The 24,496-nt window shown below is 48.8% G+C and overlaps 1 protein-coding gene across 1 annotated transcript in view; it reads left to right on the top strand.

The window, feature by feature from the left end:
• Positions 1-18,355: 18,355 nt before the first annotated feature.
• The window catches only part of TFCP2L1 (transcription factor CP2 like 1), a 56,938-nt gene continuing 50,797 nt past the window's right edge, over positions 18,356-24,496 (top strand). The window contains exons 1-3 of the mRNA XM_035006549.1: positions 18,356-18,540; positions 19,133-19,162; positions 21,953-22,104. Coding sequence (XP_034862440.1) covers positions 18,356-18,540; positions 19,133-19,162; positions 21,953-22,104 — 367 coding nt within the window. The remainder of the gene's footprint in view (positions 18,541-19,132; positions 19,163-21,952; positions 22,105-24,496) is intronic.

The following is a 24,496-nucleotide window of genomic DNA, read 5'->3' as shown; positions in this document are numbered from 1 at the left end:
TCCCACCCCCCTCCCCTCTAGAACCCTCAGTTTGTTTTTCAGAGTCCATTGTCTCTCATGGTTCGTCTACCCCTCCGATTTCCCCAGCTTCATTCTTCCCCTCCCACTATCTTCTTCTTCTTCTTTTTTTTTTTCTTAACATATATTGCATTATTTGTTTCCAAGGTACAGATCTGAGATTCAACAGTCTTGCACAATTCACAGCGCTTACCAGAGGACATACCCTCCCCAGTGTCTATCACCCAGTCACCCCATCCCTCCCACCCCCCCCACTCCAGCAACCCTCAGTTTGTTTCCTGAGATTAAGAATTCCTCATATCAGTGAGATCATATGATACATGTCTTTCTCTGTTTGACTTATTTCACTCAACATAATACCCTCCAGTTCCATCCACGTCGTTGCAAATGGCAAGATCTCATTCCTTTTGATGGCTGCATAATATTCCATTGTATATATATACCACATCTTCTTTATCCATTCATCTGTCGATGGACATCTTGGCTCTTTCCACAGTTTGGCTATTGTGGACATTGCTGCTATAAACATCGGGGTGCACGTACCCTTTCGGATCCCTACTTTTGTATCTTTGGGGTAAATACCCAGCAGTGCAATTGCTGGATCATATGGTAGCTCTATTTTCAACTTTTTGAGGAACCTCCATACTGTTTTCCAGAGTGGCTACACCAGCTTGCATTCCCACCAACAGTGTAGCAGGGTTCCCCTTTCTCCGCATCCCCGCCAACATCTGCAGGACAATTGTTTTTAAGTCTTTGTGTAGCAAGTCCACACAGCCTGTGGTTCTTCATGGACAGTTTCTGGAGATTTATTTTATTCCTTTGAATGGGCCATATTTTCCTGTTCCTTTGTATGTCTTGTGATCTTTTGTTGAAAATTGAGTGTTTGAAAAAAAAAACAGTCTTTCTTATCTTCTTTATCTTTCTTTATCTTCTCTCAGTCTTTGCAGACTGATTCTGAGCATGGGAAGGTCTTCACTAATCAACCTGATATGAAGGCGTAAGGCCTTTTCTGGGTGTATTTTCCTTGGCCTGTGTGTGTGCTTTTTTTCCCCATCCCTCCATATCCATGACTGCTTTTATTTTTTTATTTTTTATTTTTAAAGATTTATTTAAATCTTTAAAAGAGAAGAGAGAGAAGCGAGAAAGAGAAAAGAGAAAGAGAGAGTGAGCAGGGGGAGGGGCAGAGGCAGAGGGAGAGAGAGAATCTCAAATGACTCCCTGCTGAGTGCGGAGCCCTATGTGGGGCTTGATCCCAGGACCCTGAGATCATGACCTGAGTTGAAATCAAGAGTCGGCTACTTGGGATGCCTGGGTGGTTCAGTCATTTAAGCAGGTCATGATCCCGGAGTCCCAGGATTGAACCCTGTATTGGGCGCCCTGCTCAGCAGAGAGCCTGCTTCTCCACCCACCCACCCCTGCCCCTCACCCCGCTCCTGCCCTCTCTCTCTCTCAAATAAATAAATAAAATCTTAACAACAACAAAAAAAGTTGGCCGCTTAACCAACTGAGGCACCAGGGCACCCCCCTATGACTGCCTTTAAATGTCGTGATTTCCCTAAGAATCCAACTCAGCTTTCTCTCAGGGCCTTAGCGGTATTATTGTAATTCCTCCATCAGTAATCTCTTAATCTCAGGGGTCTGCAGCTCTGTAGTCCCCTTCCAGTTTTCATGAACTGTTCCAGCTACTTTCTATGGCTTCCTCCAGCCTGAGATCCAAGCCGTGCTGCTTTTGGCCATCTGAGCTCCACATTAGATGACACAGAGACCAATCCCTTAGGCAGCTCCAGGACAGGCTAGAACATTGCAAACTTGGATGGTTTTGTTCTCTTTGGTTTACAGAAGGAACTGGGAACTCGGCTACCACTTCTCCCAAAGTATGCCACGCCAGGGAGTGGTTGGAGGAAGGACGAGTAAAAACACGATAAAATTTCCTATTGTATTTTTGCTTGTTTATTTATTTGTTTTCATTTTTTTTTTTTTAATTTTAACTAGGCTTCATGCCCAATGTGAGACTTGAACTTGTGACCCTGAGGTTAGGAGTTGCATGATCTACCCACTGAGCCAGCCGGGCACCCCTCCTACTGTTTTCAACATGGCTTTTTCTTGGTTGGGCATTCACTTGTTTGCTGTAGATCTCAACTGATTTCCAGAGCTCCTATAAAGTTATTTTACCCAATCTCTAGTTGCTTATTTAATATTTCAATGGAGAACAAGGATCTGGAGACTTCTAGTCCACCATCTTGCTGGTGTCTTGCCAGCATCCATAGGTTTTGATTTGGACACACACATTTTCATTCATTTCAAAGTATTTTCTAATTTCCCCTGCAACCTCTTCTTTGACCCTTTCTTCATTTGACCCACTTAGCATATGTTGTTTAATCTCTATATGTTGGTGAATTTCCCAAATTTTCTGCTTTTGACTTAATTCCAGGCTTGTTCAATGGTCTAGCATGTGGTCTACCCTGGAGAATGTTCCATGTGAGCTTAAGAAAACATGTATTCTGCTGTTGTTGGATGGAGTGTTTGATAGATGTCTTTTGGGTCTAGCTGGTTTACAGTGCTGTTCCTGTCTTCCATCTGCCTAGTTTTATCCATTACTGAAAGTGGGGTTGAAGTGTCCATTTATCACTATTGAATTATCTATTTCTTCGCTCCTTGATTCACCTTACAATTCTTCAGCTTTTGAATCTTTTCTTGCTGCCATCATTAGCACATGGCTTCTATATTAGTCAGCTTGGGCTGTCCTAACAATATACCCTAGACTGAGAGGTTTAAACAACAGAAATTCATTTTCTCACAGTTCTGGAGACTGAAAAATCCAAGATCAAGTTTCTAGCAGAATTCAGTTTCTTTTTTTCTTTTTTAAGATTTTATTTATTTACTTGAGAGAGAGAGAGAGATAGTGAGAGATAGAGCATGAGCAGGGGAGAGGGGGAGAAGCAGGCTACCCACTGAGCAGGGAGCCTGATGTGGGGCTTGATCCCAGGACTCTGGGATCATGACCGAAGCCGAAGGCAGATGCCTAACTGACTGAGCCACCCAGGCGTCCCAGAATTCAGTTTCTAGTGAGAGCTCTATTCCTGGTTTGCAGATGACAAGACTTTTTTTGTAAGTCTCTTTATGGGGCTCTTAAAAAAAAAAGACACTAACACTGACATTTGGTGTATAACAGCTTTTATCCTCAAGAGTACCTCATGGCCACAAAATACCTGCTGCTGTTCCGTCATTCACTTCGTGATCCAGGCACAGAAAGCAGGCAAGCACAAGGGCAGAATGGCACTTGCTAGCTGAGTTAGATTTCTTCTTGAGAAGCCTTCCCTAAAGTGCCACTCAAATTTCACTTAGTTTCATGGGCTAGAACCTTGTCATATTGTCATCCCATTTATTAGGAAGACTGCTGAATGTAGTGTTTGTTGTTGTAGCGAAGTGCATTGTTCCCCCAACAAAATTAGGGTTTCATTAATAAGGAGGAAAGGGGATGTTTATATGGGTGGGCAACTAGCAGTCTCCACCCCAATCTCCTCCTTGGACAACCTACCACCCATCACACACTCTTCCTCTCCATAGAACACAGTTAGCCTGCCCTGTGTCTCATGCACCGATTGCATCCAGCTCAAGTCCAGGCCCCTTGGATGGTGTCTTCTTCATCAGGGGCAGATGGAGCTTGTCAGGGACCTAGAAACTGAAAGACAAGTCATCTGTCCCAAATATGCCAAATATACAATGAATGGTAGAGGAAGAATGGGGTGTCCATAACAAAACTCATTCAGAAAAGAGATAGTGAGGAACACAGTGCAATCACAGACCCAGAACATGGTCAGATCCCGAAGACTTGCTGCCTGGGCAATGGAGTGAGTGACTTGGTTAGCCCACCAGGTGATCCTCGTTCTGACCTCTGTGAGGATCTTCAGGATCCATTCTCCTCCATTCTCACAGCTGGTGTGGGCACTGGGGAGATGTCCCTCTCAGAAACCATAATTAGGGCTCTAGCAGCCTGTTCTAGCAGACATGAGTTCAGGACCAGAGCCTGTGGCAAGACTTTCATTTTCTAATTTTTGGTAATATAGTATCTTACTCCACTTGGAGGCTATTGTTCCTCTGGTCAAATTCGGGGCACCTGGGTAGCTCAGTTGGTTAAGTATCTGCCTTTGGCTCAGGTCATGATTCCCGGGTCCTGGGATTGAGCCCCGCATCGGGCTCCTTGCTCGGCAGGGAGCCTGCTTCTCCCTCTCCCTCCGCTGCTCCCCTTGCTTGTGTGTGTGCTCTCTCTTGCTCTCTCTCTGTCAAATAAATAAATAAAATATTTAAAAAATATATATATTCATGTATAAGTAACCCTAATCCAGCAACTTGCCTTCCCACAGCCTTTTGTTTTGTTTTTATTGTGAAATGTGTCATACATAAGAGAGTGCATTTAATATCACAGACATTTAAAAACTAAAACAGGGGCACCTGGGTGTCACAGTTGGTTAAGCATCCGACTCTTGGTTTCAGCTCATGTGGTGATCTCAGGGTCATGAGATTGAGTCCTGTGTTGGGCTCCATGCTCCATGCAGAGTCTGCTTAAGATTCTCTCTCTCCCTCTTCCTCTGCCCCTCCTGCCCTGCTTGTGCTTTTTCTCTGTCTAAAATAAAATAAATAAAATATTTTTTTTTAAAAAGGAAAAACTAAAATAAACCGCCATTTCCCTTCAGTGGTACTTGCAATCCTGATTTTGTACATATTTATGTATCCCTTTACAACATATTGTTTAGTTTTGCACATTTTATAAGTGGATTTATAAATTTATAAATTTTAAAAATTCTTCTACAACTAGAGTTTTTCCTTTTAGTATTGTGTTTCTAAGACTGAACCATTCTCATGCATGTGGCTATTTTTATTTCATCTTTACTGCTCTGTGTATTTCTGTGTAAGAAATGTGTTAATCCATTCTCCAGCTGAGGATGTCTACTGCTCCTAATTTTTATGAACACTGTTGCTCTCAAGATTTTTTGCAACTGTCCCCTGGTGCATAAGTTCAAAAATTGGGGGCACCTGGGTAGCTCAGTTGGTTAAGCATCTGACTGTTGATTTTAGCTCAGGTCGTGATCTCAGGGTGGTGGGATGGAGCCCTGCATCTGGCTCCGTGCTCAGTGGGGAGTCTGCTGGAGAGTCTCTCTCCCTCTCCCGCTGCCCCTCCCCCTGCTAGTGCACGCTCTGTCTCTCTCTCTCAAATAAATAAATCTTAAAAAAAAAAAAAGTTCAAAAATTTCTCCAGGGCAAATACTTGGGGATGCAGTTGCTGGGGAGTGGGATGTGTACACATTTAACTGTTTCCTGCCAGACCCTTTTCTGCAGTGGTTTGCCACTTCATCCCACCCTCAGCCCTGTTCCCCATCCTGCCCAACATTTGGTGTTTTCTGACTTTGAAATTTTTTCCAGGCTATGAAATTTTCTTACAGTCTAAATTGTTATTTTCCTGATTACTAATTAGGTTGAACAATGCTTTATATGTTTATGGGCCATTTGTGTTTCTTCTCCTGGGCAATGCCTCTTCAATTCTTTTGCCTCTTCAATGGAATGGTTTCTCTTATTCACATTGATTTATGGGAATTCTTAAGATATTCTGGACACTGATCCCCACAATTACACTTAACGGCGATGACTTTTATTTTTTAAGTCTGAAAAATGTGGGCCCTGTCACAGCTGACCTCTATGCTGGCTCAGCCCTTGCCCTTTGGCCCCTCCTCCTTGGCCCAGTCCCCTCTGCCCATGCCTTGAGGTCATGTGAAACAATAAATTTAGGTGGAAGGCTCACCGTTATTTATTTATTTATTTATTTATTTATTTATTTATTTATTTATTTATTTATTTATAAAGATTTTATTTATTTATTTGACAGAGAGCACAAGTACGCAGAGAGGCAGGCAGAGGGAGAGGGAGAAGCAGGCTCCCCGCCGAGCAGGGAGCCCGATGTGGGGCTCGATCCCAGGACCGTGGGATCATGACCTGAGCCGAAGGCAGCCGATTCACCGACTGAGCCACCCAGGCGCCCCGGAAGGCTCACCTTTAATCTGATTTTCCTGCTGGGGTTTTCCCTTGTCCTCTGGCAGCAAACTACCTTGTCTTTACTGGAAGGATTGAAAAAGCCTGAAGGTGAATTTTCTTGTCCTCTGCTAACGTCCCTTCACATTCATTTCACAGCCATGTGGAATAGGAGCAACTGAATTCAACTCTACAAGGTTCCAAATTACAGGACCCTTGATCAATTTACAATTGAGGCTGTAGGCAGTGTGTTTCCTTGTCTCTGGCCAGCTGGCTCCTGCCCGGCTGTCCTTGTTCTTGGAGGACTTGGTTCAAAGCAGCCGGAATGAGCTGAGCCAGCCTATGCTGATATTCTTTCCCTTCTCCCATGTGCCCTGACCTACGCCCTTGGTTGGCACAGAGTCCAGTTTCTTTTTCTTTTTTTTTTTTTAAAAACATTTATTTATTTGACAGACAGAGACACAGCAAGAGAGGGAACACAAACAGGGGGAGTGGGGGAGAGGGAGAAGCAGGCTCCCCGTGGAGCAGGGAGTCCGATGTGGGGCTCGATCCCTGGACCCTGGGATCATGACCTGAGCCCAAGGCAGATGCTTAACGACTGAGCCACCCAGGCGCCCCGGAGTCCAGTTTCCAAAGCATCACAGTCAAGAATTTGACCAAATGATTCACTACCCCGAAACTAAAGGTAACAACTTTCCAGCCTTCCGGCCTCTCACATCTGTACCTCTACAGTTCCGAACTTGACCCTCTCCAGTCAGCCACTTCCAAAACGTTAGATTCTGTAACTTGCAGCCCCCACTCTGTAGTATCAAATTATGGTCAATGAATATCAATGAAGATTTGATGAGCAACCCAGGGCTGAAATGGTGTCTTCATGAGGTTTTCAGGGATGCAGGCTCCTTTTGTATTTCTGCTAAGACAATGTCAAAATGAGCATATAGCCTTCACAAGATGGCTGCTTGAGCCCCAGCCCTCATATCTGCATTCAAGGCAATAGGGAGGAGGAAAAGGCAAGGGCAAAAGGAGATTGGTCTACCGATTCAGCTCTCCCTCCTCTTGTTCTTTGCTCTAAGATATACGAGCATCAGGTCACTCTCAGGCAGGGAAGATGATGGTCAGATTTCACTACTGGGTTCAACAGAATATAATGTGGAAAAATGCTATTTCCAGTGTGGAATAGGGGTGACACATTGAAACAAATGTGAAAGAACACTTGATCCATAAAGAAATTTTTAATAATAATTTAAAACTTCATCAAGCCAGATTATTCCAATTTAAAACACTAAGAAATAGGACCATCAGGAAAACAACACCAGCTTCTGAAGGTACCAAAAGGATGTAGAGCAAATTTCCATGTAGATGGAAAATTAGTATTTGTCGAGTTATAAATATGGGTTTTTGCCATAAGACAGTGGTTAATTTCCCCCTCAACATTATTGAGGAATAATTGACAAATATAATTGTATATATTTAAAAAGTGCAAAGTGATAATTTGATATACATATACACTGTGGAATGATTACTCAAATCAAAATAATTAACACATCCGTCACCTCACTTAGTTAAGGATGTTAATTATTATTCAATGACAAATCCTGCAAATACAAAATAAAACTCAAATCCGTGGTCAGGTAATAATCTACCCGGAAAAAAGGCAAGGCAATAAACTCAGAGTCTAGCCTGTCACATATTTCCTGCACTAACATTATCTACAGAAGCACTTTGCCTATTTGTGCCAGGTGATTCCTTCTGCAGCTGACTGTGGTTCAGGCACAAAGCTGCAAAGTCTAAACATGTGTATAGAACCGAAAGAACATTCTCCACCAGCTGTGGGGGTTATCAGTAGACAGCAGGGGACCTAAGGTTCCTTATCTTTGTTGTCTTATCATAATTCCAAATATGCATTTTGAGGTGCGATTTTGTTTTGAAGACACTCCTCTTGAATAGGTGCCCTATGGTCACAATTAACAATAATAAATGAAACTCTAGCTTTGAAGAGTTGACCCATACCAACCCATGGAGAGACATGACCTTGTGGGACACACTGAGGTCGGCTCACCTTCTGAGGAATTTCTCCAAAAACCCCACCCACCATCACCTTACATCTCATTGGCCAGAACTTAGTCATGTGGTTAGCCGTCCCTTTGAAGGAGCCTGGGAAATGTAGTTGTTAGCTGGGCACAGATTGCTAAGACCCAACAAAATCAGGGTTTTGTTAACAAAAAAATGAAAGGAAAGATATTTCGGGTGGGCAATCCTAACTAGTTGGACAAAAAGGAATGTATTTCCCGCAGAATTACTAGAAGGGAAGAAGAAACAAGTCTAGGCGATGCTCTCACAGTGTTGCTTAACTGTCTTGATTAATCTCAGAAAATTAACTTTGTTGTTTTTGCCACCCATTTCGGCAAAATGGATGACCTCTCCCAGCCTGTCACTTCTTATCCCACCTTCTTGCTATTTCCAAATCAGAACCTTCCATGGGTGCATCTTATTGGTGGGAACTAGGTCACAGGTCCGAAAGGGAGTCTGGGAAATGTAGTTTTTTTTTTAAATCCGACCTTAACAAGGTAGGATTCGCAGTTGTGTGGAGCCAGCGTATTTCATTCATTCTAAGACACATAATTTTTTTCATATTTTCATGTCTCTAAAATTAGGATGCTTCTGACAACGGCTCTTGGCCATTTGGCAATTTTGTAATGCCATCAGCATTGCTGTACAATCGTGAGACTTCCTTACAGAGGTTAAAAGCATCTCTATCAGAAGGCTGTCAGATGGCCTCACCCATCTGCTTTTCGGATCCCAAATCTCTGTGGCTGCCAGCTCTTCTCACTCTGTTTGCCTGACCTAAAAACAGAAGTCTTAACTTCCACTGTGGAGGGTTTCTGGAAGACGCAATGATAGATACAATGGTAGGTCCATCCTCTTTCCGGGCAGGGTTGGGATGAATGAGTAGGAGGGAGAGAGCCTCTGAGGCAGGAGGCTCCTGGGTGTAAAGGCATGGTGGCAGCGGGGACAACCTCTCTAAGGACAGCAGGAGGATAGGTTCTCTGAGTCCCGCTTCTGTCTCCCAGGAGCTAAGGCTCCGCTCGCAGCCTGTCCAACATCTCCTGCCTCCCGGGGGAGCCATCCCGAGGCTGGTCCCAGCTGGGCCCTCTCCTTTCAGGCCGGTGCAGTTGGGCGGGCAACACTGGGCCCCAACCTGGCTCCAGCCGAACACGTTTAGACAAGCGGCTGAATGAGCCTGGGTTTTCTCATCGGTGAGTTGGGTGTGATGCTGTCCACCTCCCCAGGATGTTGAGAGAGTTAAATGGGATAATGGGTGGAAGCTTAAAGCCCTGGGCTGAACCGGCGGGGAGGGGCTCTCTGCAGTCCCACTCCTTGCTTTCCCCACCTCTCTGGAGTAGTAGCCCCCTGGGGAAGAGGTGCTAAATCTGGCCTCCCTGCAGAGGCTGACACTTGTAACTGGGGAAGTGTGCCGAAGGAGGAATAAAGCAGATTACAGGGCTCTTGTTTGGCCCCTGGAGAGAAGGCACTGTGCCAAAGTGCCTGTGGCTGACTCTGCCCAAGGCAATTCGCTGAGTGGGAAGCAGGGCAGTTGTCATCACAATGAGGATACTTGACTGCCCAAAAGACTGATGGAGAATCTAAAGGGAGAGGGGAGAGTCAGTAGAAGGCCGTAGTAGGGTCTTTGGAGTGGGAGGGACTGGGGCTCAGATCCCAGCTCCTTCTCTTGTTAGCCATGTGCCCCTGCGAAGGGCGCCTGGTCACTCAGACCTCCACAGCCTCATCTGTAAAATGGGCACAGCAGCTGTCCCATAGGGCCGTTTGTGAGAACCAGGCTAGCTCGTAAACATAATGTTCCCATACAACTCTTGGAACATGCTAACGGCTGGGTGTACACTAGTTATTTGTTAGAATATATCCACCCTGTCTGGGCTGTTTGGTGAATGATAAATGTGAGTGGTGGGGATGCACTTTGCTTTAAGAAAACCAAACCACTCATGCTGAAATGTATCAACTTGACTATTTGAATTCTGAAGGAAGGGGTTTTTTTTTTTTGTTTTTTTTGTTTTGTTTTTTTTTAAGGATCTTTTTATTTTGGAATAACTTTCGACTTACAGAAAAGTTGCCAGTATAATACAGAGAATTCCCATATACCGTTCACCCAGTTTCCACCGTTGTTAACATCCTAGGGTTCTGTGTACATTTGTCAGAGCTAAGAAACTGAGATTGGTACAGTGCTGTTAAGTGAATTCCAGGCTTTATCTGAATTTGAAGGCGCATCTTTGAGAAGTTACTCTCTTCCTTAAGAGAGTGAGTGAAGTTCTTGACAGAGAAACTGCCACCGTGGGGATGGAGATGACAATGTGCACAATTGGCCAATGGGATTCGAAGGACAAAGTGTGATTTAGCCAAGTTTGTAGGGTAGCAGGGAGTGAGGAAGAGACAGCTGGGATTCAGGTGCCCTAGGTTCATGCTTGAGTCTGCCATTTAATCGGGACCATTCCCCTTACCTGGGTGCCGGGTTTCTTTTCTTTTTCTTTTCTGTAAAATGGCATTCCTTGCCTTGTGCTCCTAGCAAGGTATGGCAGATACCAGTCTCCTCCTCAGACCCATTTTCCCGTCTTCCTCAGTAAGAAACTCCTGATTTTTTAGCTGGGCACATGCCACTCCACTAAGGACTACATTTCCCAGCTTCCCATATAGCAAGATGAGGCCAGGTGACTAGGTTCTAATCAATGGGGAGTAAGCAGAAGTGGTGCGCACATCTTCCTTGAGGAAAGAAGGTGTGCCCTTATTCTGTCCTTCCTCTTTGTGCCTGGATAGAATGCTGTCTTGATGGCTGGAGCTCCAGCAGCCATTTTAGAGTGTGCCACAATGTTGCCAATGGAAGGCACACATTGCTAAGAAGGTATAAGAAGGCCGGGTTCCTGATACTGTAGAACTCCATGGACTAATGGCGTGGACCTCTAGACCAGGGTTTCTCAACCTGAGCCCTATTGATATCTCATGCTGGATAATTCTTAGGTAATTCTTAGGACGGGGACCATCCTATGCATTGCAGAATGTATAGTAGCATCCCTGGCCTCCACCCACTAGATGCCAGTAGCATCCCACTCCCTGAGGTGTGACAATCAAAAATGCCTCTAGAGATTGCCATCTGTCCTCTGGGGGCCAAAGTCACTTTTGGTTAAGAACCACTGCTCTAGCATGGAGCACTGGGTGTTATATGCAAACAATGAATCATGGAACACTACATCCAAAACTAATGATGTAATGTATGGGATGAACATAACATAATAAAATTAAATTAAATTAAAAAAAAAAAAGAACCACTGTCCTAGAGCAGTTCTGTCCAACAGGAATATAATGCAAGCCACAAATGCAAACCACATATTTAAATTTAAATTTTAAGGAAAATAAAGTAAAAATAAACAGGTGAAATTAATTTAAATAATATAGTGTATTTGACTCAATATATTAAAACTACTGTCACTTATCACAGGATTCGTATAAAAATTATTGACAGGGCTATATTATTCTTTTTTCATATAAAATCTTTATTATTTATTTATTTTTAAAAGACTTTATTTATTTGAGAGGCAGAGAGACAGTGCAAGCAGGGTGGGGAGGAGCAGAGGTAGAGGGAGAAGCAGACTCCCCAATAAGCAGGGAGCCCGATGTGGGGCTCGAACCCAGGACCTTGGGATCATGACCCAAGCCAAAGGCAGATGCTTAACTGACTGAGCCATCCAAGCACCCCTCATATAAAATCTTTAAAACTGGTGTGTATAATAGTACCCCCTTATCCATGGGGGATATGTTTCAAGTCCTCCAGGGGATGCCTGAAACCGCCCATAGTACCGAACCCTGTATATACGACTTTTTCCTATGCATACATACCTATGATAAAGTTTAACTTATAGATGAGGCACAGCCCGGGATTCACAATAAGTAATAATAAAATAGAACAATTATAACAATACACTGTAATAAAAGTTACATTAATGGGGTCTCTCTGTCTCTCTCACAATAGCTTACTGTCCTGCACTCACCCTCCTTTGTGGGAGGCTGCAAGATGGCAAAATGCCTACGTGTGAGGCGACGTGAGGGGGATGACGTAGGTGCAGTGACGTAGCGTTAGGCTGCCATTGACCTTCTGACGATGTATCAGAAGGAGGATCATCTCCCCGCCCCAGGCCACGGCTGACTGCAGGGAATTGGAACTGCAGAAAGCAAAATTGTGGATAAGGGGAAATCGCTGTACTTTCCACTTATGACACATCCTGACTAAGGCTGGCCATATTTCAAGTGCTCCATGGCCACATGGGGCTCCTGGGTACCGTATTGGATGGTGTTAACTCTAGACTTCTAGAATTTAAGGGAGAAAGAGTGTCTATCTCATGTAAGCGCTCTTTATTTTGGGGCTTTTGTTACTCGCAGCAGAATGAAACTCTAACCAGCACCTGGGTTTTTGATCCACCACACACTTTTGAATATTCAAGAATTAAAAACGAGATTGGTGATGGGCAGCTGGAAAGTGGAAAGTGCTTTAGAGAAGGTAGGGAGAAGGTACTCTGCACGCCCCGGGGATTGTCTCCCCTAGGCCTCTGAAGAGCTGCAAGACGCAGGTATCATCACCTTCATTTCACGAATGAGACTCAGCTCAGAGACCCTGGTGGGTGCTGCGCCTGGCTGAGGTCCCCTTCCCACTGAGACACTCAGGCCCCTGCAGGCCGTTCATACCACTGATTGGGTCCCTCTCCAGGACTCGCCTCCAGCTGAAGTCACTTTGCTCAAGGTCATCAACCTTTCCTAGGGGCAACCTGCATCTGACTGTCATTGGTGAGTGTGGGTGTATCCCTTGCTCAAATTCTGGACAATTCTGAGGACCATCCCAGCCCCAGAGTTCCCAGAGGGTCCACTAAGACCTCACAGCTTAATTTGATCCTCTGCCCACTCTTATCCTCACTCACTCCCCGACAGCTGCTGATCCCAAGAGCGCTCCTCAGCAAACATCCATCACGCAGTCAGCAACAGAGACGTTAAGTGACTTGTCCAAGGTGACATGACCAGTCTACTCCCTAGAAATCAGAGGTCACTGATGTGACTTGGCCCCTTCTTACTCCAGGGGGCTTCCCCGTGGCTCCCCCCATTATCGTATCCCTAGAGAAGCACACTCTTTCCTCCCTCTGCACCTTTGTACACACTGTTACTCACGCCTGGAGAATCCCTTCTGTTCTTTGACCACAGAAATCCTACCTCCCTCAGGGCTCCAGCTCAAATTACCCCTCCACTCCTTCCCCAGGAAGCCTGTCTGGGTTACCTAGCTCTAACATCTCTAGATAGCTCTAAATCCTTAGTGTGCCTCCCATACATGTTTGGGAAGAGCCCACGGAAACTGCTAACCCTGGAAAGTTGGATGAAGAGAGAAGTGGAGGGGGCAGGGAGGATATTTTCCTTTCCAGGTACCACCCTTTGAATTTTGTGTGCATTTCTATGTTATTCCTAGAAGATTAGTTACTTATGTAATAGACCACACTAGTGCGTTTCCTATTGGAAGCATCTACCAGGGTGTCTCACGGCAGTTTATGTCAATCAGATTAATCCTGCGGCTCCTAAGTAGCCCCTCTGTGATGACCCTGTGTCAGGTGCAGGGCATGCATTTTGGAGGAGGACATGGCCCCTGCCTGGGAGATTCCAGAGCCTGATGGGGGCACAGACTCAAGGAAGATCATTGCCTTCCCAGTAGGGCCATCTGCTCCCAAGGGCCTCAGACATCCTAGCCTTCCCCAGCTGTTGGGTGCATGTTGGGTGTGACCTGGGTTGGGCTAGAACCCTGTGCACAGCTGCCCCTCCCATACCCTGGCCTAGGCTGAGGGTCACGGGGTTGTGCCAAACTACAGGGGACCAGAATCAGATGGCCTGGGTTCAAATCTTGAATCTCCGTCACCTTGCCTTAGGTTAGTCACTGCAGCCTTTGGAGTCTGTTTCCCCTCCTTACAGAGGTGTAGTGGGGATTGGTGAATTAAATTAATAGCAGCGCTCAGCAGGTGGGAGCTTCCTCCCTATTCCCCCCCACCCCACCCCTCAGCGGGAGTCAGGGCCATGCAGGCCAGGGACCAGGGCTAGGCGGGCTCCCTCCTGCCAGTCCCAGGTCCATCCCATTTTCCTGTCTGGGCCGTGTGCACAGCAGTGAGGCTCTGTGTTTAGCCTGTCGGCATAACAGCACCCACAGGAGAGGCTCTCCCCAGGAGCAAATGCCTGCCCATGGGCTCTGCAGAGGCACCCTACCTAGGGGAACCTGCCAGGAAAATTGCCAAGGGGCAGATGAAGTGTCTCTCCAGGGAGGGGTGGATAAGCGGGCACCGCAGTCCGCACCTCCTCTTGGCCCTTTGGTCTTTTCCTTCCATCGTGTGGCCTTACACACTCGAGCGGCTCCCTTACTCTGTTGAAGCCTCTCCTTCCCCATCTGCCAAAGGGCTCACAGCCCCTCCCTCCCAGGGCTACTGTGGAAAGTGTCCAGCCCAGAGTAGGTATTCCCAAAATCACAGTTGGGGGTCTCAGTTCTTCTCCCCTTCAGGGAGCCCCAGTCAGGAAGATCAATGGCTTTTTAGCCTCAGACATTGTTGAGTGCACTAGCCCTGCGCTCCCAGGACGTGGACAGCGGGTATAGATGCCTCCCCACCTCCCCCCCAACCAGCAGTCCCCCCTCTGTGTGTGGGCCCTAAGTGGCTGACATCGGGGCATGCGGCACAGCCTGTCCAGGCAAAGGTCACGGGGTCTGGGCAGATGGCGAGCTGCTTGCTACCTGCAAATACCTGGGAGCATCCATACCTGCCTTTTCTAGTTGTTTTAGAAGGGGCTCTGTCCTCTCAAGGCAAGGCATGTGAAACTTGAACTCTGGCGCAGGGCAAACATGATCCTTTTCTTCTCTCCTATGCCACACCCTGGGCTGCCAATGCTTCTGGCCTTTGCATGTACTCAGAAATAAATCTATGAACGAGGGGCGCCTGGGTGGCTCAGTTGGTTAAGTGTCTGCTTTCGGCTCAGGTCATGATCTCAGGGTCCTGGGATCGAGCCTGGCATGCGGCATCGGGCTCTGCTCCCTCCTCAGCAGGGAGTCTGCTTCTCCCTCTACCCCTCCCCCTGCTCATGCTCTCTCTCTCTCAACTAAATAAATAAAATCTTTAAAAAAAATGAATCTATTAATGAAATATTTCCAATTGCCAGAATATATAAAGAATGTTCTAATGGCCACTTATGGTAATGGCCTACAGTTGAAGTCCCCTGTGTGAGCCCTTATGTGAGCCCTCCTCCCCAGAGGTAAGCTTTGCTCTGAGAATTATATTTATCACTTCCCAGCCACATCGGTAGACTCCTGTACGATAGCTAGTGTTATTCTGCATGTCGCTAACCCTGATAAAGCATACTATACAATATGTAATCTACATCTTGTTTCTCTTTGCCTTACCGTATGCTTGTGAGCATCATCCACGGAGCTCTAATTCATTTTCAAGCTTGTAGAGAATTCCATCATGTGAACAGGCTGCAGACGATGTATCTAGCCTCCTACTGATGGGACATTTCGTTTGTCTCCAATTTTTACCATTATAAACAATACCGGGATAAACATAATTATACAGACTTTTCCCTCTGGCTAGGATACCTCCCCGCCTACTTTGGCCATCCTTAAACTCCTGTTCATTCGTGGAAACCATCCCCCCGGGCATCAGGCCCCGGATTCTTCATGGTGACCTCCTCGAAGAGCAGCTGGACACCCCTGTGGCATGGCCAAGAGGGTGTGGTCCTTTGAGGACTCTGGGGGGCCCTGGGCTACTACTCAGGAGCTGACACACATCTGGATCCCAGCACATTTGCCCAACCTTGTTCCCAGAAAGGAATGCAGGGCCTTAGGATAGGAATTAATGGTGGCCGAAGAGCACGGGCTCTCAAGTCTGCATTTTGGGCAGGGCCGGGTGGCAGGGCTCAAACTCATTCTGTGGTGGCACCTGCTGGAGCAGATCCATTGCCAAATCTGAGATGGCCTGGGGGCTGGAATGGTTGGGGGCTGGCTGGGCTTTGATCTACGCTCTCCAGGGTGCTCCAGAACTCCAAGAAAGCAGACGCAGAAAGCTGCCCGGCCTCCTTGGGGCCAGTCTGGAACAGGGCCAGCATCATTTCCACTGCATTCTATGGTCAAAGCAAGTCACAGGGCCCTCCTGATGAGAGAAGCAGCACGCAGTCAGTTTACTCCACCCAGGGTCACAGATCCTGACAGAGGCAGGTGGAAAACTCAGGTCTGAGATGCTGTCACCTGTTTCCCATGACCAGAGCCCTTCCTCCAGGCTTTGGCACATGCTGTGTGTGCTGCTGGAGACCCTCCTCCAAGCCCCGCTTCACAGATTGGCCTAACTTCCACTTACCCATCTGTCAGGGGACATCACTTTCCCCGGGGGCTTTCCAGAGCTCCACCACCCTCCCTCCTACTCCTAGAGCAGCCTCTGCTGTTGCTCCCCCGGCCTCTCCAGTTAGAGCACCAGTTCACACCCAGCGCCATGTCTGGCACACAGCAGGTGCTCTGGGGGTATCTGTCCAGTGACAGGATCTGCTAAGGGTGTGCTCTTTGCACACTACCCCAAAGAGCCTCCCACTTAGATGCTGCGCTTGTCATGGACCCTGAGACGGAGCTTAGCGTTCAGGATGTTTATAAGGAAGTTTCCTCGAGATTAACACCCCTGTGCAAGGGATGGGAAGGAAGCAGGAGTGGACTGAGGGAGCGCCCATGGGAAGAACCCATGACACATTTGACTGGCCCCTCTGGGAGTCCTAGGACCAAAAGAGCCAATCAGCAGAGACTCCAGACTTTCAGTCTCCTGTCTCAATAGGCATTGGGATGTGGACCTCCCTCCCTGGGTGTGACCTTGTGCGAGAAGGCTCTCTGCAGCAAAGCCTGGCCCTCAAGGGGCTGAGGGCGGAGGGCTCTCTGCTTACAGCACTCCTCGTGGCTCGCACAGTAAGTCCTTCCCTGCAGGGGGATTGGGATGACACATTTCTGTTTTCCTCATGGGGTAGGAGAGCAGTGGGGAGGTAGTAGTCCCTGAGAGCCGCTACGAGGAAGTGCCTTGCCAGCTATGACCTGTGCTGGGGAAGGGTTGCTGCGAGAGCCGAGTGAGGGAGGGTTCTACCCACATCCACGCTTGGGGGAGCTGGAGTTTCAGGTCTGGGGCTTCATGGGACTTCATTCCATTCCATCAACACTCAGAGACAGGACGTCCAGCTCTTCTGTGCCAGCACTGTGCCATGTAGCGGGGGATATCACTTGGGTGTGAGTCATGGCTCTATGACCTCCACGCCCTCCTTACTGATCCCCTCCCCCCCGCCATGATCCACTGTCTACACTTCTTCCAGACTGATCTTTCCAAAAGGCAAATCACATATTCACCTCCTCTTCTGAAAACACACTGAGAAATCCCAGCTCTGTGCCAGGCCCTGCCAGGCCCTCTGTGATCTGCCCTGTCCACCTCTCTCACCTTATTTCCTTATCCCCTTGGTCACCCAGCCCCAGCTGTGCTAAAGTTGGTCTGCCTTGGCAATTACTAGGGCCTGAACCCACTTTCCCTCCAGATGTTCAGAGATGCTTCCTCCATGTCTGTAAGGCCTCGGCTCAATGTCACCTCCTTCAGGAAGCCTTCTCTGATTACCCCCTCGATGCACTCCTTTTTTTCATATTTATTCAACAAATATTTATGGAGAGCACTTACTATGTCTCAAGCACTTTTGTAGGCAGTGGGAAAACACAATGAATTGGAGTCCAAGCCTTGCCCTCTTGCAGCTTACATTCTAGTGGAAAAGACAATCAATGAACAAAAGTAAAAAGTACCGCGATTTCAGAGAGTGTAAATTGAAATTAAAAAACAAGAGCAAGGTAAGGGGGCGGAGGGTGTCTGGTCCGGGGCCCCTAACGTCCAAGCTCAGGGCAGCCTCTCCCCAGCCGCGGTGCCACTGTGGGGACCCGCCCTGGGCGCAGCAGAGTCGAGGGCGGCGCGCGGGGGAAACGCGGGAGGTCGTCGGGGCGGCGGTGAGGGTCCCCTGGGCCCCGCCCTCGAGGGCGAGAGAGGAGGCCGGGCCTCAGCCCCAGTCCGAGGCCGCACCGCCCCCTCCTGTCCCGCAGCCCCGAGGCGCGCTCGCTCCCGGGAAGGGCGCGCCCGAGCGGGTCGGCCAGGTGCGCGGCCTCCGGAGGCCCCCGCCCCGCCGCGCGGCCCGAGGGGGGGCGGGTCCGGCCGTGGCCCCGCCCCCGGGCCGTCCATAAATGCGCCGGGCCCGCCGGCCCTGCGGGTTGGGAGTGCGGCTTCCAGGGGACTGGGCGAGTTCGGCGCGGCCCGCCGCTGCTTCGCTGCCACGCCTGGGGCGCGGCGGCCGCGGAGCTGCAGCCATGCTGTTCTGGCACACGCAGCCCGAGCACTACAACCAGCACAACTCCGGCAGCTACCTGCGGTAAGGGCCGCGCCGCCCCGGCTGGACGGGGCGCCGCGCCGTCGGGCGTCCCGGGGCGGGTCGGGAGCCGCAGGGTCCCGGGTCCCGAGCGCCCTCGCTGCGCCCTGGCCTCCCCCAACCCCCCCCCGGCTGTCCGCCCTTTGGGGACTGGGAGGGACATCGCCCAGAGTCCCGCCTGGGGACGGACTCCGGCGGGACCCGTCCTCCCTTGACGACCCTGGCGGGCGCGGAGCACACACCTGCTGCCGCGCCTCCCGGTCGGTCCGCCTCTCCCGTCCCTCCTCTCCCGGCTCGCGTCGGAGCAGAGGAAACTTCCTGCCTTCAGTCCGGTGCCCGTCGTGGGGAAGTCTCGCCCCCTGCTCTTTGCCCCTCTCTGCCCGGGTCCCTCTCCGAGCCTCGCGCCCTCTCCGGTGTCCTTGGGCGGGCCGGGAGGGGCGAGTGAGTGGCGAGGGCCGACCCTGCGCTTCATTCTCGCGGCCCCGCGGGCGGGGGCTCAGGGACAGGTTGCCCCCTCCCTCCAGGTGGTCTTGCGTGTATTGGCCTGCGGTCTGCACGTTTATTGCCCTTGATGGAAATCTTTCTTCTTCTGCAGGGACTTGACTAGTGCTCTTCAAAGGGAAAAGTAAGTCCGGCTTGTTTTTCAAAGTTCTCTCCTATCCCCTTTAAGGAAGTCAAGGAGCCCCGTTAGCTTCAGTTCCTGGAGGATTGTTTTTCCCTGTTCTGCAGCTGGCTGGGCACTAATGGGCAGTCATTTCATTTACTGAACTCGCCTGAACCAGCTTTAGCCTGTCTTTATTTCCATCCTAGTCACAGTTTATGAAATGTGCCTAATTTAACCCAAAGGGCATTTGGTATGGGCTCAGAGAAAGTGAATTGTGAGGTGGAAGAAATCGCTGGTGCCGACAGCCCCGAAGTGAGAGCCATTCTGAGTGCCCTTTTTTTTTCTTCCCTCCCAAGAAGTTCCCACTCAGATTTAGCAGTACACGTTATTTGGAAATCCTGGCTTCTGAAAAGTATGTGTCCACTAGTCCTCTCTGAAGACATCCCCGTTCCAGAAGCAAAGAAGTGATTGGGTTTAACTGATGTGTCCTCTGTTTTTTATTCATGGGCCTGAGTAGTGGGAGGCGGCCAAAGTCTCACATCTTAATTAAGGAATGATGGCCTTCCTTACAGACCATGGAAATGTCACCAGAGGGAAGCTGCTCTGGGGGATGTCAGAAGTCCACAGGGCAGATGTTAGTGTCTGCAGAAAATTGTGTCCATTCACCTGCATGAAATGCTACAATGGAGTCTGCTTTTATTGTACTGTGTGATGGGTTATGGTTGTGGTTTTGCCTAAATTTTACTTTGTGGCCATTAAATATGTTGCCATATCTTAAAAAAATGAGTGTGAAGGTGACCTTGAGTGGAATGTGAGTGTATGTAAAACTTCCTGGATATTTAAAATGTCATCCCATTAGGAAATAGTTCTCCCCTTGTATGGGAGGTGCTTCTGCTTCTGGAATGGAAATTGGTCTATGGAATTCCTTAGATACCTTTTTAGGATTTTGGTATTGTTTAGGGGTTGGGAGGTGGGGTGGGAATTGGGGTGAAAGGTCCCAGACAGCCATATTGGTTTCTGGGGTCATTTAGGGACCGTGGATAAGGAAGCATTTGGTCCATGCTGTTTAAAAAAATTTTTTTTTTTAATTTCATGTCTTGGAAACTGGGATTTTCACCCTTTTAGAGGCTGACCTCAGTGAAGGCCAAAATGAGGGTCAGTGAATATGCCACTGGTTCCCCCAACTCTAGAGTGAGAGTCTCGTCCTTTTCCTTGGTTTATATATTTTATTTTCGGTCATCTCCTTACTCTGCAGAACCTCTGCAAGTTGTCTGACCTTATGAAGGTAGTGGCCTTTACTCCTTTCTTCCCTTTTTCTGTTTGATGTTCTCGTGACTTTTATTCCTTGGCAAATAAGGATGCCAAGCTTGAAACAAATTACTGTTGAGTGATGATTCTTACCACCCCTACTTTTCTTTTCATTTCTTTTTTTTTTTTTTTTTAATTTAAAGGCAGGAGCCCATGGATTATTAACTTAACACGGTCTGGGCAAACATGAAATTATGCAATCCCCAGGTGAGCAGGCCTGCTTGCTTCTCCTGTGTTCCTAGATAACCACTTGGGCTGGGAGTATGCACCAGGGTGACAAAAGGAAGGGGCGGTGTGGGGGTAGCCAAGACAGCACTGCTCGTGTCTTTGGGCTGGGGATGGTGGCAGGGGCGACCCCCACACAGGAGAGCTTCCAGGTGTGCTCCAGGCCAGACTTTAACTTCTGAGAATTGTTTGGGATTGCTGGGGTGTGTGCCGGGTTTGTGTTTTAGAGACTACTGGTTTATTGTGTTGTACGAGGAACAGATTGTACCAGTGACTGCTGTTTATATAGTGAAGTGGGGTCGGTGAATCTGATTCATAACTCGGGACTCTCAGAGGGAGGAGGGTTATCAAGATAAGGACACAGCACTTTTGGGGCACCTGTTTCTAGGCAGCTTGTAATTTAGAGGTCTTAAAGCCTCTCCTGCTCACAGGTCATTCATATTCTCAAGAATTTCTTTTTCCCTTGCGAGGGCATTTAAAAAGTACATCTAGAGACAAGTCCTAGGCTGATGTGAGGCTGTTTTTTTTTTTTGTTTTTTTGGATATGGCGGGAAGTTTTGTTCAGAGGTGGAGGAAAAGTGTCTCTGAGCATCTTGATATTTTGCATTCGAATAAGAAAACGGAATTAAAACCGAGGTCTTTCCTTCTCGTTTTGCCTTTAGGAGATATTAGTGTTGACCCTTAAAATCAGGATTATGGGCCAGCTGTCCATTTTTATTTGAAGATTGGGGGTGGTGGGCTGTCACAGCCCGGATGAGTGACATGCAGTTCCATTTGCATAGTTTACAGATCCCTGAGGACAGGGTTGAATTGGTCTGAGAAGCCACCAAGGAGTAGAATAGTTAACTTAAAAAAAAAATGAATTTTTTTGTTCGGATTCTTAGGCTAAGAGCAAGACTACATAATGAGGCATCTCTTGTGGATGGAAACCATGCGGCATTTAAAGTTCGCTCCATTGCTGCCGGTCCCCTTGTCACGGAGGTTTCTGTAATTTGTAGATACTAGATAACTTGGTATTTTCGCCTCCATGATTTGATTCAGTAACTCTCTGGAGGGCCACTGAGTGAAAAACAGACTCCTCAAGGATTGGTTGGCTGGGTTTGAAACGAGCCTCTTGGAGGACCCGTGACGTGTGGGTCTGGGATGCCCGCGCCCCAGCACACTGCCCCGGGTTTGGCTGTGTTGCCCTTGATGCCCCTCCCTGGTCAGGACCCGCTTCTGCAACTGCGCTCAGTCCTTGCCACTGGGCGCCTGACTGCCCCCTCCTGTGTGTTGCAGTGACGTGCTCGCTCTGCCCATCTTCAAGCAAGAGGAGCCCCAGCTGTCCCCCGAGAACGAGGCCCGCCTGCCGCCCCTGCAGTACGTGCTGTGCGCGGCCACGTCGCCCGCCGTGAAGCTGCACGAAGAGACTCTGACCTATCTCAACCAAGGTAGCGGCCGCCACGCGGGGCGGGGGCGGGCCCGGGGGGCTGGGAAGACCTCCCAGCGCGAGTGGGGAGCGGACCCGGGTGACGCGTTTGGGCTTCCTTACCTGGTCACAGTGGGGCTGGCTGGGAACGAGGCTGTCGTGTCAGGGAGATGCCGTTTCCCAGCGTTGAGACCTCCCTGAGCCTCTGCGTCTTCGTCTGGAAAGTGGGCGCATCAGCTCTAGAGCTGCTCAGACAGCCGTGGGGAAGGGAGGCAACAGTTCTTGCTCGGGCCCCGACGGGGCGGGGGCTCAGTGATCAGCGGCCGTCGTTAGGGCTGCTGTTTACTGTGACCGTGACGGGTGTCCTCTCCTGGACATAGATTGAGCACCTTCGGTATACGAGGTCTGCGGTCCCTTGTGGAGCTGCAGTGGTGGGAAGGCCGGCCCCATCCTCACGGAGCACCGGGGGCTGGTTTCCACGCGTGCGGCGGTGGCGACAGGACCGCCCGCCGTGTCCTCAGGCAGGTGGCACGGGCTTTGCCCTTTGAATCGGCACTCTAGCACTTCCTCACACCCGCGCCTTTCCTTTTCTCTGTGCCTCCGTGTTGGCCTGTGTAAACTGAGAAGTGTAATTTTGCGACATTTGAAAGAATGCACTCGTTTAAAGTGCCTGGTATGATAATGGCTGTTCAGTTGCTGCTTCCCTTTATCAGGACACGTGGATCAGTGTCCTAACAGATGGCGCTTTTTGTGGTTTCTGTGTGATCGTGTGTATGTGTTTATTGCACTTCCTTCCTGGGTCACCTTGTAGACACTCTGGCATCAAGTGGCTTAATTGCCCCCCGGGTTTTTAGACGGGCAGAGCAGAGGGGCAGGGGAACGCCGTGCGCTCTGGGGGGTGGCACTGAGTTGCAGGGGAGCTGCCGTGTGGAAGCAGTTGGTCTTCCCCGGGGCTTCATCGGTTCTGTAGAACTTGGAGGCCTTAATTTGGAGAGCCCCCGGGGGGTGGGAATCCAGCCCGATCATCAGGCTTGTCTGCTGGCTTGCCACCTCCGAGTTAGCAGGTGGCTCTGCGTCGGCCTGGGGATGGAAGCAGCCCCCTGCTGTGGTTGACGTGGCCCAGTGGAAGGGCACGATGCTCCCTGCGGGTAGCTCTGTGGCCTCTGCTGGTTGCCAAGCCCAAGCTCGGTTAGCGGCAGGGCGCCTGACTCAGGCCCTGTGGAGGGGTACCTCTGTGCCTCTGTGCTTGTCTGTGGAGTGGGCCGTTTCTTTCTCCTTCAGAGAGGGTCACATGCTCCCAGCTTGCAGAGCTTTGCTTTCCTCTCTGGGCCTCTGCTTTTTTGCCTAAAGGTAGCCTGAAGACATTGGCTGATGTTCACAGAGCACTGAGCTCTGAGGCTGGTCTTGTTCCTGGCCTCGTCCTGCGGTGCTGAGGAGTGAGTGTGTGGTCTGGGGCTCCATGGCTGGCCTGGGACACTGAGGGGGACCTTGACGGTGCACCGGGGATCCTGAGGGTGCACCGGCCACCCAACTCCTGCCCCCACCTCCTCTGCAAGGCCTTCCCACCCACCCCCTTCCCTCCACCCGTCCCCCCTGTAATCAGCCAACTTTGGACCATGTTTGACAGTCCGCATGCTAGGCCTTTTTAAGAGTTTCTCCTTGGCTCAGTATAGAAAAGTTGAAACAGAGGGGAGAAGAGTTGCCTTATGGTGTTACCATCCTGTGTCAGTTTGGTGTATTTACTTTAGATGTTTTTTTTAAGTTGCATTTTCCTGATTATTAAAGTAACATGCTCATTATAGAAAATTTGGATGATTTAGACACGTATAAGGAAGAAGATGAGAAGGAAAAAAAAAATTGAAATCTTTTTTTTTTTTTTAAGATTTTATTTATTTGCGAGAGAGAGAATGAGAGACAGAGAGCATGAGAGGGAGGAGGGTCAGAGGGAGAAGTAGACTCCTCGCCGAGCAGGGAGCCTGATGCGGGACTCGATCCCGGGACTCCAGGATCATGACCTGAGCCGAAGGCAGTCGCCCAACCAACTGAGCCACCCAGGCGCCCAATTGAAATCTCTTCTAATTTCACCTGAGGACCACTGCTAGCCTGATTTCCACACATATTTTGTGTATGCGTCTTTTAGAACTGATCCTGCCCCAGATGTATGTCTTCTTTTCATTTATTAGATTTATGAGCTTTTCTCATTTCACTCAAAATGCTTTGAGAACTTAAATTTTTGTAATGGGTGCATAGTATTACATGTTATAGGTCTGTGGCTTTCATCAGTTTCATGGGAGGGACACTTAACCCTGAGTTGTTGTCTTTGTGTAAAATGTTTTTTAAAAAATAATAAATTACCTTTGAAGTAGGATTACTGGACTGAAGGATTTGAATAAGGCTTTTGACTCATTTTTACC

The sequence above is a fragment of the Mirounga leonina genome, unplaced genomic scaffold, assembly GCF_011800145.1.
Source record: "Mirounga leonina isolate KUSES-001 unplaced genomic scaffold, KU_Mleo_1.0 Mir_151, whole genome shotgun sequence".
NCBI lineage: Eukaryota > Metazoa > Chordata > Mammalia > Carnivora > Phocidae > Mirounga > Mirounga leonina.
The sequence above is the reverse complement of the archived record's forward strand: the minus strand, read 5'-3'. Positions and strand labels throughout refer to the sequence as shown.